Source organism: Adiantum capillus-veneris, chromosome 3, assembly GCF_014529385.1.
Source record: "Adiantum capillus-veneris isolate H3 chromosome 3, ASM1452938v2, whole genome shotgun sequence".
Classification (NCBI taxonomy): domain Eukaryota; kingdom Viridiplantae; phylum Streptophyta; class Polypodiopsida; order Polypodiales; family Pteridaceae; genus Adiantum; species Adiantum capillus-veneris.
The window spans coordinates 135,133,233-135,148,476 of record NC_140933.1 but is presented as its reverse complement, the minus strand read 5'-3'; the positions used below and the strand labels follow the sequence as shown (position 1 = coordinate 135,148,476).

General features: G+C 40.9%; 1 protein-coding gene across 4 annotated transcripts in view; it reads right to left on the bottom strand.

Moving 5' to 3' along the window:
• LOC147461761 (phosphatidylinositol deacylase) overlaps window positions 1-7,319 on the bottom strand; it is a 79,630-nt gene extending 72,311 nt beyond the window's left edge. For 2 of the 4 annotated variants that reach the window (XM_086509217.1, XM_086509220.1), the window contains exon 1: window positions 6,829-7,319. In XM_086509217.1, coding sequence (XP_086365343.1) covers window positions 6,829-7,125 — 297 coding nt within the window. In that variant the 5' untranslated portion in view covers window positions 7,126-7,319. The remainder of the gene's footprint in view (window positions 1-6,828) is intronic. The other 2 variants (XM_086509218.1, XM_086509221.1) reach the window with 2 other exon arrangements.
• Window positions 7,320-15,244: the final 7,925 nt, after the last annotated feature.

Genomic DNA, 15,244 nt, shown 5'->3' with positions numbered 1-15,244 from the left:
TCCGCAATTCCAGCATATCTGCAAAACAACTCAAGTTAGCTCAAAAATTTCCGAGGGACAATCAATTTGCTCTTTTTTTTTGGGGTTAAGGAGTTGGCATCTCCTTTCGGCTCTTTTGATCAAGGAGTTGGCTTCTCCTCTCGTACAGATCGGAACTCTTGATATTCCGGCGTAGTAAAATTAGCCATCACACCCACACCACACTGATCTTCCACGGGTGTTTTGATGCACTAAAATTACATACCCAGGCAATCTCATCCAATCAAGAACATTCAGCAGATGGCACATCACAATGCAACACAAATGCTCACATATGCATGTTATAAGACAGAGAAACATAAAGTCACCAATGAACACTCCCCTCACAAATAACCATCCCGGTCCGGGCCATGAGCTGTTCAACGACTCCCTCATCACTCCTCCCGCAAATAACCTAAAAAGGTCCGAGCCATGAGATATAGAGGCCTTTTACAACCAAACGCCCCCCAGACCACAGCCTGTGTCGTTTGGAGGTGCTGAGTGAAGACTGCTCAGACTTCTTAATACCCCCCCCGTAAATAACCATCTAGGTTCGGGCCATGAGTAAAAACAACACTTTTCAATCATTCAATACTCCCCCCGCAAATAACCGCAAGGGTCTGGGCCATCAATATGAACAAGCATTCTCAAACATAATTTCTCACTACTCCAACCGGGAGTAAAAAATCACCAATCATTGAAACTAGTATTAAAACCAGAGTCAGACAATTCAAATCGTCACCAAGACAGGTTTAAAAAAAATACCATCCATTTCGAACAAATTTCAAACAAAGTTTCAAACAATACTTTCTCAAACAAAGTTCAAAAGTATCTAACTATAAAAACAACTAGATAGATCATTCAAGGTTTTGTTCGGACAACTAAACTTTGAGGACGATTGGGTTGCCCTTCTGCATCACGGTGATGGTTCGGTTCGGTTCCGAACCTGGAGAGTCGCATCAGAGGAAAGCAAACATGCGGGAAATGAAGAGCACTCCACTCCCAATGGAGAAATAGAGAGAACCAACAAAGATTCCAACGAGAGCAAGCCTCCTTCCGAGGAATTGGGAGAGGACAATGGCATGTTTTCGGTAGGGGATCTTGACAGAGCCGAGTACAAGCGCCAGCTTCAGCTTGACACCTGTGCCAAGCACCTGATCAAATACTCAAAAGACCCGAACTACGTGAAATAGTTGAAGAATTATCCGCTTGATGAGGTCTAGGGCACATGGCAAAAGGCGGCCCACACTCCGATCAAGCCGACAATGAAGACCAAGGCAAAGCTGAATGCAAAAAAGCAGAAACTATACTCGCGAGAAAATTCAATGAAGCTCTTGAACAGAAAATCGACCTGTTGATGAAAGCTAAAAGCACTCTCGGAAGGGGAACGAGTCAGAAGATCATGCCAACTATTTGGGTGGGAAATCTTCTTTCGAGGAGGCTATCATATCAAAGAAGCATGTTCGCTTTGAGGACGATCCCAGTTCTTTGTCTTTTGATAGTTCCGATAGTTCTTCCTCTAGTTCCACTGAGGATGAAAGAGACGGAAGAAGCGAAGAAGGAACATAAAAAGTTGATCAAAGAAAAAGTCTAGAAAGCACAAAAAGCAAGCAGCTCAAAGAAGGAAACCTCTTCCACCTTTGACAGTTCCATACAGTGATACCCACACCTTTGATACAATTTATGGTCAGAAAAAGAATCACGTGTTACAAGCCACTCGGTACGAAAACCAGGAAAAGAAGAAGAACAAGGCTAAACAGTTCGAGGATGGGGGTCAAGCGGTAAGGTTTGACACCTTTTCAAACTTCAAGGATTCCCATCGAGCTCTTTCTTTCACACAACACTTTGACACCGCTTTCTCTGTAGGCAACTTCTCGAAAGCCTCTAAAGTACGAAAGGTGGCATCTTTTCTCTGGAGGCAACTTCTTGAAAGCCTCTGAAGTACACAAGATGGCATCTTTTCTAAAAGATAATGCTCAAACATGGTGATCGACTCTTCTTCTCTAGATAGCAAAGCACCGACCAAGTGGGTGAAATTCAAGAAATTGTTTTCTCGAGTATGGTTAACATAGCAGTTTGTTCTTTCCAAAACTCTTTTCTGGAGCACATGGAACGGTATTGTTGCGGATTATCTTAAGAGATCCAGCAATACTGTTTGAAACAGAAGTCCAAGAGCATTCAAAAGCTCATGGAAAATAATACAAACGCTTTCTCCATGCACTCAAGCTCCTTGATTAAGTTGACTTTATGCAACAAACGCGCCAGTGTCCCAGTCATCTGAAAAAGATTCTTCTAAGGAGATGAAGGGCAAGAAGCACAAGAAGAAATCGACAAGGCCGAGATTGACAATAGAGCAGTGTGTCGACTACTTTAAAGAGGGTAAATGCTATGGTTGTGGAGAGGTTGGGCACATTCTGGCTAAGTATCCAAACAAAGAATATCCAGAAACGACTGATAATAATTCACAGAGTTCCAAAGACTCAAAAAAATGTGTCATTGGACAAGGAGCGAGAGCAACGACCACCAAGTCCTAGGGCACAAGGAAAGGAAAGTGAAGGGTAAGCTGGTCCATTGATTTTTGGTCAAAAGCACGAACTATTCGCCTCTTGATGCAAAGTGGATGGAGGAAAAGGACTTAATAGCTTCTCCTCAATTACTAGAGCTATACCTTGAGGCTTTTGCTTTAGCATCTAAGTGCACGTCGAATCAGCAGGTTGAACCTAGCGCAGTGCATGCTGCCCAAGACGGGAGCCACTCCACTCCTTAGTCACAAATTACCGAGATGGAATGAAGTCACTAATTTCTCCATGAAATATTAGGGGTACAGACACGCTGACTATTTTGCCGAATGACTTTATGAAAAGATCTACATTAAGTTGATTGATCGATGTACTCTTGCAAAGGCTTGCAGGTTGCTCTCCTACTGCCATGTGCCCAGTTTGCCTCTTTTGAGTTGATTTCCTAGTACCCACCGACTTATAACGTGTAGCAAGGGGCCTAAATGACTTTGAACTGAGCCTGGACACCCTTTTACTGCTCGGATTTTAGTGCCGATTGGCCCAACCATCTCGTGGGGACTTGCCCTTCCCAGTTGCACGTGAAACCATAGCTACAAGGAATGGCAATTTTCAAGTCTCCGTTCCTTGTTTCCAATCCAACTTCCCGTTCCAAATCCCCGTTCCGTGCTTCAGACGTGAGTATTCGTAACAAGGAATGGCATTCATACCGGTTGCCATTCCCCGTTCCGCGTTCCGATTTCCTGTTCCGGGTAACTATGCGTGAAACTCTCGGTCGTCGATCGTTTCACACTGGCCATGCAATGTCTGAGCATTTGTGATTTTAACAAGAGGGTCCCAAAAATTAAATTAAAAATCAAGGGAAAGAAACCAGCAAATATATATAGTGGTTGGTTGTCATATTCTCGTGACACTTTGTAACAAACTTAAATTAAAATCAAGGGAAAGAAACCAACAAATATATATAGTGGTTGGTTGTCATATTCTCGTGACACTTTGTAACAAACTGCTGACGTGTCAAAGCCTAAGGAATGGAGCCAACTTACAAATGTGGCCGAGGGGCCTAAATTGTCACAAAGTGATGACGTGGCTATTCGAGAGCAAAAACCCTAACCCTAATTTCTGCCAAAAACCCTAACTATTGAAACACTAATTCTAGAAACCCTAACCCTAAAGCTTGCAAACCCTAATTCTAGAAACCCTAACCCTAAAACTGCAAAAACCCTAACCCTAAGGGCAATAGGGAGATTTTCGAAAATTGTGCTGGCTGATGACGTGGCAAGCTGTACAGATTTCCGTGATTTACGCTGGCAGCTTTTTGGCTTTGCTTTTAGACCAGATGCTTTTAAGTTTGAAGGCTCTTCACTATAATTGCTTTTTAGGCCAAGGGCCTTTAAATATGAGGCTAGGGCTCATTCTCTGGCATGCTTCCTGAGAAGGTGCAGAGTCTCGAGTACCGGCTTGTACTGTGTTGATGCAATATAAAGAAATACCGAAAGGGGCACCAAGGTTTGGGGCCAATACTCTCTGGGATGGAATTCCGCCACTCTGTGTCGCGTGTCGTCTCTCTCTTAATTCAGTTGTTATTGAAGTGCTAAAAGTCTGTTTCAGTCTGATCTTTTCTATTGGCACGTGGTGCCTGTCTTGTGACACACTTGCTTTGTCTGCTCTTGGGAGGACCAGTATGCTTTCAGAATGCGAACGATTGAACCTCTGATACCACTGTAACGGGGCGGCACCATGTGCCAACTGAAAAGAAAAGACTGAACAGACTTTTAGGCACTTCAAAACAACTAAGCTGAGAGAGAGACTTCACACAAGACACGGAGTGGCGTAGTTCCACCCCCAGCTGCACTAGCCACAAATTGTGGCACCCCTTTTGATTTCTTTATATTGCTCCAAGAGGTTACAACACAGAGGGATTCACTCTACTCTTCCTCTATAAAGATACCAGACAATGAGCCCTTGGCACATATATAAAGGCCCTTGGTCTACCAAAATCAGTTTACATGAAAAGCAGCAATTTTAAAAGCTTCCACTCCAAAAGTACATGCCCCAAGGGCTGTTTGTACAATGCTACCAAGTCGACAGCAGCCAGCACAAAAAACGGACAAAAAACGGGATTCTGTTCAGTTTCCACGTCATCAACCTTTTACGCAATTTGAGTGCGGGTGTGTGTGACCTGCTCTCTTTTAAGTTGGGCCCCTCGACCAAAGTTCTGTAAGTTGGTTGGGGGTTAGGGTTTCTTATCCTAACCCATTTTAATAATAGGGCCACTTGCCAAGAACCTGTAAGTTGGTGAGGACTTCTTCTTCTGCTTCTCCTAGGGTTTAGCCCTTCTGTCAGGATCTACAGGTTGGCTAGGGTCTTCAGTGGCTTGACATGTAGCAGTTTGTGACAACCCCTTTGCCTGTCAAAGACAACTTCAATGCATGCACTGGAACATGCACCTGATCTGTTGCATACCATATGAACAAGAGTGAAGTCGGAATTGTAACTGCCATCCTTGGATGAAAGAGAAAATCAAAGAACATCCTCTGCTTCAAGAAGGAGAAAGATCCCCCTCTGTGATCCATAATCCACAATCTCGCACAAAAGTGCAACTGAATGATCAACCTGCTACCCATTGGATAGGTAGCTCCGTAGACAATTCAAAAAAAGACGTGCATTTGCAAAAGGCACACCAAATCTGCCAATCCATCTCCTCGAAGAAAACACAGCGATAAAAACCTGCTCCAAAAGTATTGAAAAAGATCCTACTGTTGTCCAAATACTTCTCTCTGAAGGAGCTGGAAATGAATAGCTCCCCCTCTCGAACAACCCATGCTTGCTCCCATTGTGAGAAGGCACCGCAACATGACTCCATCAAAGATAACCAAAGCAATCCAATAATGCTACACATCCTGTAGCATCCATTGGGTTCCCCTCTGTGAAGAGGGGTCGAGGTTATCAAGGGCAAAGGACGGGGAAGTCGTACACGAGGATCCAAGGCTTCCACAAACCCAAATCTGCCCCAAACTAGAGAAAAACCAACGAAAAACAGCACGCTTCTTCTAAGTCCACATACAAGAACAAGGCACCTGTGGAGAAGAGAGATCACTGAGTAGAAAAAGACATGACATCTGAGAATGAGAGAGAGAGAGAGAGAGAGCTGGGAGAGGCTCTCCATGCTGATAACAAGCTGCTCATACAAATGACCAAGGGTGGTCCAGCATAGATCCGACATGTCCCATGGATAGACCCGAGGTACACACAATTACGATTGCTATTGCACTGGTGGAAGGGGTGGCAGCAACGGGGGCATCAATGGAGCAAGTAGAGGCCCCACGGCCATCTGCCAAAGGAATAGTTGCCGAATTCCTCGGATGATGTCTCAAAGCTCTCTAACTATCAACAAGAAGATTAGGTGGTTGCATACCTTGGGAAGCATATATAGTTCAAAAACTGTTGAAATTCTACATATGGAGTAAGTTGCCTCAAGGATGCTTCAAAAGCAGAACCTGTAACTCATTGACAAGAAACCTTGCATATTCCTCGCTCCATAGCTTCACCTACAAGTAGAACTTTTTTGCTCGGCTAGAAAAGCAAACAGCTACGCTCTTAACACCATCCTAACCACACGCCGGTCCGATGATTCAATCTTGTATTTGAAACTGAACAGGAAGAAAAAGCTTTGTAGACGAGACGAAACTGAGAGAGTTCCTCTTCAAAGAGTGTTGACCCTCAAGTCAAGCACCCTTGGCAGGATTTCTTTACTGAATGCCCAAGAGAGTTTACATGCCGCAAAGATGGGAGTGCTCCTTGTGATACAAATGCAGACATGAAATGAAACTGAATATCACCCTTCAGCTGAGATTATGAGATCAGGGTGGCTACGACTTTGACTCTCCACCACTTTGTTAAAGATATGAAGAATTGAAAGTGTCTCATTTGCAATGACTCATACTTTCTTATAATCACTTGCGTTTGTTGGCAATCTTCAAGTGTGCTCTAACCTGCACGGTAGAAACAAGGTCTATATAGAGTAGATCTGCACTAGCAACCAAAGTCATCGAGTTTTTAGAAAGCTGAAGAACGTCACTCGTTTGTGATGGCACTCTGAACGTTTTGATATAATTAAGAGATAGGATACCATCCTTGGACAACATAAAAATTTCCATTGTTGCAGAGCAGGAGTATGCTAGTAAATGGAAGTAAATAAAAGGATCCAAGAGCAATCAAAATGACAAATCAACCAAAAACATATCCATCAGCACTACTGATTTATCCATACATACAAAACGCAAAGACCTGCCTGTTTGAAGCTGCCACCATTGCCTGGAATGAAGAGCACAGGGACGCCAGAGAGCTGAAGGAGCTTAAGGTGGTAGTCAATCTTCTTCCAACCTTCATGGTACAAGAAAAGCCCATATTTGGAGGCTGATGTGTTGGGAGTAGGGGGGAGGGGGATGTAGGTGGGGTACATGTAGGTCATGATGCAGCCTGTGGGAAAGGAATTGTGAAGGCCAAGGAGGCCGACGATGCCAACCCAGAGGGCTGCCGCCACCACAAGCAGCAGCCTCGGCTTGAACCTGGAGTCGCCCACCATCATCACCAGCAAGGGGCTGCTGCCGGTCGCAATTGGGCGGACAGATGAGAACTCATCAGCGGATGGGCTCTCTCGATTGAGCAGCGGCAAGCGCCAGGGAGAAGAGCGGGCGATCGGCTCTCTCTTTCCAAGTTTCCAGATGCGAATGCTGAACCAGTTTGGAATCGACTTTTGACAGCCGTTTTGGCCGTTTTAAGCCCATTTCAAGAGGGCGAAAACAACTTTGGAAAGACCTGTCAAATGCATCCGATGCTCCGCGTTTTCAACATTGGGAACACATTGACACAAGATTTAGAAATTTTCTCATGTAGGAAAATGGAGTCTTTCTGAGTGTTTTCCATACAATGCATAACATCATGAGCTTCTGCTCGAGGGGCACCGCATACCTAGCTAGGTACGATTGGGGGCCGGGGATCACAATGTGTGAAATATTGTGAGAATTTGTCCAAAACTTCTTGTGCAGGCTCATGTTTGGGATCTATGAGGTTGCACACTTCTCCTTTATCTCGAAATGGGCGAGTCTTGAGATGATTATTACTCCTTTCCCATACCTATATTGAAAAGAGATATCCTTGCTCAATCATTCATGCTCATAGCAAAGTATTGCACTGAGGGTGCATTCAAACTGCACAACCTAGCAAAATCTTACATTCCCTTTTCCATGGAATCTCATTCACATTGTTGGTATTAGGAATTAATAAGAAAAGCTACAAACGTTGTAGCAACAAATATGGAGTGAGTTCCTGGATAGAGCATTGGTTGTGACGTTGCGGGGTTGGTGCTCAATGCACAGTCACGTTCCATGTTGAAAAACTTTTGGACCAACTGATATTTCGATCAGGGGGGTGGGTGGGAAGCACGTTCTTCTGATAGGTCCAAACGTGATCCATCGTTTGTAGTGCCAATGGGATTTTTCCACATCTGCAACGCACATGTGTAGAACAAGAAGTTCCACGCAGTGTGAACCTCACTTAATGCACATGATATAGTACATGAACGGCCAAAGTCTCTCCTTAGTAGGGAATCAAACTAGGTCTTTACTCACCCATGCAAACACTCAGACCAACTAGGCTACGACCTTATGAGCAAAAGAGCATAAGTTAAATCTTTCCAAATCAACTTTGACTATACAACTTATTTAAGGAGAGGGTGTTGTAGTGTTGGACATATGATCTATGAGTATAAGTTATTGTAGTGCAATTGTTTGTAGTCATGTATAATGCGCTTCATCTATAATACATGTCCCCAAGGTACGACGATCTCATGTGAGGCTGATTTCCTTTTACAAACGATGATCGAGAAATTAAACAACTCAAGGTTTTGTGACATGTCTTACAAAGCATGGCATACTATAGAAAGTTGTGTGTAGCCAATGGACAGAGCTTTAGATAAGGCATGTGTAACACAATTCTTGTGCATGATTACAAACTGGGGTAATTGGGCAAGGTCACCAAGCAGAAAGGCGCATTTATTGCTACAAACGTAAGCGGGCATGCGTGCAAAATACATAAAACAATATTCTACAAGCAATAAATCAATAGATCTGCATAATTGGCAATGCATATACACACATGATCTAGAGCGAGACTAATCCGAGAGAGATAAACAAGGAGATAGAGCATGAGTGTATGTGCAAGTGCACCTCCTAGAGCGGACTGTTGCATAGGCATAGAGAGGAGAGGTGAACAAAGAGAAGAAGGACACACAGCATTGGGTGCAATCTCCCCACGTGCAAGAGTGAGCATTTTCCTCTTGCACGTATTTACTTATAGATTTCTTGAACATGCTCAAAGTGGTTACAAACTGTCCACCTCAACATAAAGTGACCACATCTAATAATGAGCTCTTTAATTATACAGTATCATAAATTTGGTAGCCTTTTGCCCTCATTTTCCACCTATCACTTGCAATATATTTATTTATTTATTTATTTATATTTTATTTTATTTTATTTTTCATTACATACCTCTCTGTTATGAAAGCAATTGCCCTCATTTGCTAAATGAAGAATTCGTAAATCATAGATGTCAAAACAATGGTTAATTAAAATTACGTGGTGTTAAAAATATCATGCATCAAAAGAAAAAATTATCAACTTAAACAAACAAATTCGCTTATGCCTATCATCAAGTGTCCCATACCACGAGAATATGCAATATATGTCATATCCTGATTAGAGTATCAGGATATCGTTGGTCACAATCATCGTTTAATAATCAAATTTCATTAATTGCAATTTTAATTGAATAAACATTATTAACATATGATCATAAACCAATCCAAATCCAACTCTATATCAATCTAAATCACTTCAATCATATACCCAGGTAACAAAATTGCATTTGGGGCAGTGGTGGCCAGCCACTACAACACGATTTTGTAATCGATGTTGTCTAAATCGGCAAATTGACACCAATGAGATGTGCTTCCTAAATCGGCCAATCTACACTTGTGCTACCTAAACCGATAAATCTACACTGATACGGTTTAAACTAGTGAGTCTGGTGTTTGTTGGTGTGCTGCCTAAATTGGCAAATATATACTATTACTACCTTAATCGGTGGTACTGCATTGTTATTTGGTTATTAAATCAAAAAATATACACCAAGATGAGCTTTTACACACTGCCTAGATCGGTGAATTTGTGTGTTCCTGACCAATGGACTAAGCAAGGCATAAAGAACATAACATTTACTACCTATTTGATGCCAAATTGGAGTATGTTTGAGTAGCAAAGTACTTAGTCCATTATACCAAGGTACCTTAGCTCATGTGCGTAGTTGTATAGCTTAATGATAGATCACCTCGGTAAAAAAATCCATTCAGTGCAAAGCATAAGCCACGATGTTATAATTGGTTGATTTCATAGCTCATAAAATAATTCAAGTAATTAAAAGATCCATGTCTTCTAAAACTCTCATGGGGGTATTCTACCTTGTTGCAAAATCGCTTGAGTGTAGCCTCTTAGGTATATCTGCAAAGAGAGTAACTTACACGAAAGTAAAGAAAGTAGCACTTTTATATTAAACTCAAGGATTATCGTATAAGAGTTGACATGACGTAGATAATCTATATGCTCTTGTTAGATGTACATTATCAATAGGCATCAAGAAATTACATACCTGGATGTTCTCTAAGGAAATAGCTAGTGGTCAAATTGATAAGCAAGCCATGTAAGTATAGTATGTGCACCTCTATTCTTCTCTTCCAATACAAGTAGTAGATGCATTTAGGAGTTTGGCATGGTCTTGTGCAAGAGATTTAGCATGATGAAGGGACTTAAGACTATAAGTTACATGTTAGTCTGGATATTTGACTATATAACAAACAAAGAAGCTATCCTAAAATCTTATAGAATGTTGCTAGTTTCGTATCACCTCAATTTTTTTAATGACTTTGTAAACGAAAAACTGATAGTAAAAGAGGACTTATAGTGGTAATGTTGAAGCTTATCACAAATTATCCTGCTTGTTGGTGATCAAACTAAAAATGAGCTAGTAAGATGTACATACTTAGAATGATCAGCAAAGTAGCAAATCTAGAGGTTTTGGTGTTTCAATCCATGCCAGTAGACGATTTAGTAAGTAGGTCATATAAGAGTGTTGGGAGGCATAAGAATATTTTCTAAGAAAACAAAAATAAACCATCATCTAATAAGTAAAGTATACATAGAGGGAACATTGCTACTAGTGCAGTAATTAAAAAATGAAAGTCAAAAAAAAAAGATGAGAAATAGAACAATCACTACATGAATATATAGCAAAAATCATACCTTGAGGCTTGGTATAGTTCCTCGTGTTTAACTCTCTTGGAATATGCATTGTTTAAGCAATTTTGAGTAGTAAAAAAAAAACGAGTTGTTGTGATTATTCCAAGTTACTACAAGTCATGTGTTTACCTTAACCTGTGAATATATATTTAAAAAACAAAGCACTTAAGATGATTTATTTTTTGTTAGATGTAGCCTAGAATCTAACTACATAATTATAGTAACACTTTGAAAGTCTACAATGACAAACTTGGTGAAAAGTTTGGGTTGTTTGTTAGTAAAAGATAATGAAAGTAGGCAAATTTGAGTACAAGCAAGTCGATAATAAAGTTGCTATATAAATTTGCAAAATGGTTTGCAAAACTCGCACAGTCATTGGATATCGGTCTTGTGTCAAAGCAATCACCTAAGATCAATCAATAACTCCAATTGAAAAACTAATGTCGGTAGTCAATTTTGAAAATTGTCAAAAATCTATCTCTAAATATGACTTTGCAGATACATAAGATTATACTTGGTAAAGAGTTGTAAGATTGGTAATCAAAGCACAAAGCTAATCTACAAAGGTTAACTTAGCTAAGGAGAAACAAACATATGATAATTAATGGCCATCTATTCGTTTATGCTAAAAGTAGGACTTGGGATACAAAGGTTTTGATATCAAATTTTGGCATAGAAGTAAGTACCCCTTAGCAACTATTAGTCCTTCATAAGTATTACAAATAATAGTAGAGATGTCATACACAAGCAAAAGAACGAGGCGACGTGAAGCAAAACACGATAACGACTTCAATACCTTATGTTGTAGTGCTAAAGATAATCACAAATATATCAATGTGAAAATCCCATTACATTACATCACATATAATAATTATAACCACACATCACTAGACTAATGGCCCATGGAAAGAGTAAGGAGTTTAAAGCCCAAGGAACTGCCATGAGATTCTCCGCCCTACCACCCTTTATATAGGTCCTTGGCCGTCAAATTTAGAATCCCCTGTCCACACATAGCAGTCGGCGGCCCTTGGCCTGGGTCCCTGAACCCCCCCCGGGTTTTCCCTTGGCATTACATTACTCACCCTTCGAGAATTGTTTTCGTCCGCGAAAACAAAAATGGTGATAACATCATTAAAAAACGCTAATGTTTTTGGCAATGGCATCCTTCATGGATCCATCTGTCCTTTTGACCGGAGCACGGTACAGTAGGAGGTTCAATGAAATCAAGTAGAGCATCTTGATTTTCCACATTGTTGTCCCTTTGCAACCATCTTGTGTAACCGACCCATATCCACCATAGCATGTAGACTCCATTTAGAACTCACCTGAGCTAAAGGAGTTATCACAACAAAGATGTACCCCTAAAAGTATCTCTTTTCACTTTCCATGAAAGTAAGTGGCTAATGCAACTCATCAGCAAAGTATAAGTCCTTGACTTGTTATCAATGTGCATAAATAAACAACCCCATTGTAACTGTTGATTGAGGTTGAGAGCCTGATGTAAACATGAAGAGTCTAAACTTAGCCTCACAACATGCTTTGCCTCATGGTAAGCAAACTCCAAGTAGAGAAATAATTTTTCCAATAGAAGTACTTGGTGCTAACGTACGCACTTAGCATACACTTTAGCACAAGATTAACACTTGTAACTGCCTATTCTCTGTGGGTGACTGGCAATATTGAGATGTGTTTTCCCATTGTTTACAACAGTCCGCCAAAATGATTAGTAAATAGGGATCACAATTATTTGCAACAGTGTTGATGATTAATCAATAGTGTTTAGAAAAACCATTTTGGTTAACTTTAGTGAACTGGTATACAGGCACCCAAACCGAGCCACGACCTCTATTGGTGATTGATAGATCTACAATTAATCTCATAGAGATATTGCACATAGTGTGTGAGAGGTTGTAGACGCTACTAATGTCATGAATGTGCATGCCGCTCCAAATGAGCCTTTGCTGAACACTATGGCCCCACAAAACCTAGTGTGCATGCATTCACAAAAAACAGATCCGAACATGCATATCCATGACCGTACTTGCCAATGCTTATGGCTAATGTTATGCTCATGGCGTACGGGGAAAGAGGTAAATAATTTCCACGTGAAAACATGCTAACAGAGTTGAAAATCCATCATATCTAGGTACCAAATAAATTAGTTCGGTAATAGAATGGAGCTTTTATATGTGTATAAACAACCATCTATTAAAGTTGTTTAATAATACTTGTAACCTTAACAAATCTTACTAAGTATCCGACAATTTCTGGCCACAAACTTTGTAACCTTAACAATGTGCTCAAAATGGTCTAGTGAACGGATTTGACCAACACCTAGGGACTCTTTTGCCACACATAATTAAAATAACGAGCGCTAGTGTAAGTCCCAAAGACTTATATTCTCCACACGTGGAATATGTCTAAGTTAAGGATGCCCAAAAAGAGAACATCCTTCAAGTATCAGACGTGCTTGTGGGTGGATATAACTGTAAACATTGGCTTTGCACAAGCAAAAGTTCATGTCTGATTTTGAGACGAGACATAAAAAACAAGAGGAACTTAAAATTGGCTAACCTTGTCGCCTATATGAGAGCACTCGTCTTTGTTGGAATGTTGCTTGTAGCCATGTATGCTGAGAAAATTAGAGTTGTCAGATGTACCTTGTATGCCCTCGGGGATTGGTTCATATCGACCTTGAATAAAAAATAGGTAGACATGCTGCCAAGATTTCCCAAGTTTGTATGCTAATAGCATATTCCAAACTGTGGAAGCTGAAAATCATAATGCCATGACGTGAAGCCTTGCTTCACATACCCATTGAAAAGTGAGACAAAATGCAACCTGAGTGCTCATAGTTAACAAGTTCTCTTGTTGACACACAAATCTAAAAGCAAAAGAGAATTAACACTGTCGATCTGGCATAGAGGAATGGACTTGCCGAATCATGCAGCTTATTGGGAATCATGAGATTTCCCAATATTAAAAGAGATAGCTCATGAAGCTTAGCTATCAAAGTTATCAAACTGCCAAACTCTACTTGACCGAAGCAACATTTTCTTGTCAAGTTGACATGGTAAAGTAATTCTTCAAGATTGAAAAAGTGCACAATTAAGTTTCACTTGGCAAGCACCTTGTTTGAATCACCGTTATGCCTTTACTATGGATAAGGCTTTCACTGGTGTGGTCCCAAGCAATTGAAGCAGAGTTTCAGGAAATTTGCCATGTGAAACTCTCTTTCAAATAACCTATACTTTTTTGGAATTCCATCCAAGAAAACATATTGCCTTTGATGACTGGCTTGTCACTAGGAATTACCCCTTGGATACGATCAATCAGAAAGTTGAACACTAGGTCCAACTCTTTCAGCTCTTCCTCCGTCTAGAGAATAGGCTTCAATATACATAAGATAAAGTTTGCAAATTTCAAGCATACCTTAGGTGGCTAATTGATATGCATGTACAATTGAAAATTTAACAATCATGCATGCTCGCAAATTCATGCAGATTAATGGAGGTTATCGATTCAAATAACTTCCTTGCAGTAATAGCAATCAAACCATGCCCGACAAGCGCACGCACCCCTTGGGTGTGATCCTTCTCCTTGATGCATGAATTGCATGGGCATGCAAAGCCATGGAGGATAGAGTCAAAGAGGAGATCAAAGCGGGCCATGTGCAGGGACTCCAAGGTGGGGAAGAAGGAGGGAGTCAATCGCAATAGAATCATGGAGATTATGCTCATTTGGATCGCATGGTTGAGCAGAGCATTTTTTGTTTCATCACTACACTCTCTATCGGCCTGTTTTGTTTCGGCATCAACATTATCTACTCGTCGTCTCCAACAAGTACGGGTATGAGCCGTGAGAGTTTCTTTGCCATTCAAGAAAGACACACGTGCTTGTGTCCAACATGGCCAGCTATCATGCGATTTTTTTAAGGGTTATGAGTTTTGTTTGCTTTATGTTTCTAATGGCCTATAAGGCAATTGTTTGAGCTCTTTTGTAGGCCATTCAAGCGAATAAGGTCATGTAATGCGAGCAAACTCTCCCAGCAAGGGTTGTAATGGGTATTGTGTCATGGCTTGCTTTAGGGACCACTACGAGGCAGGCCAAGCGCCCTTGAACTCAAATTCCATGGGTGGAACTCTAAAGGAGGGTAGAGGCCCTTAAAGTTACTTTAGGAACTTATTTTCCCCTACATAGAAGGTATTTGTGCATCCGACAAGCTACCAGGTACTCATTTTCAAGTTATAGTTTCAATTTCACTTTGATGATGCAATCATTTGCATTTTGCTTTTGTTGGTGAATTCACCTTATCGTGAATTTGAATGCAAGTTTGAGCATTGCTTACCGCCC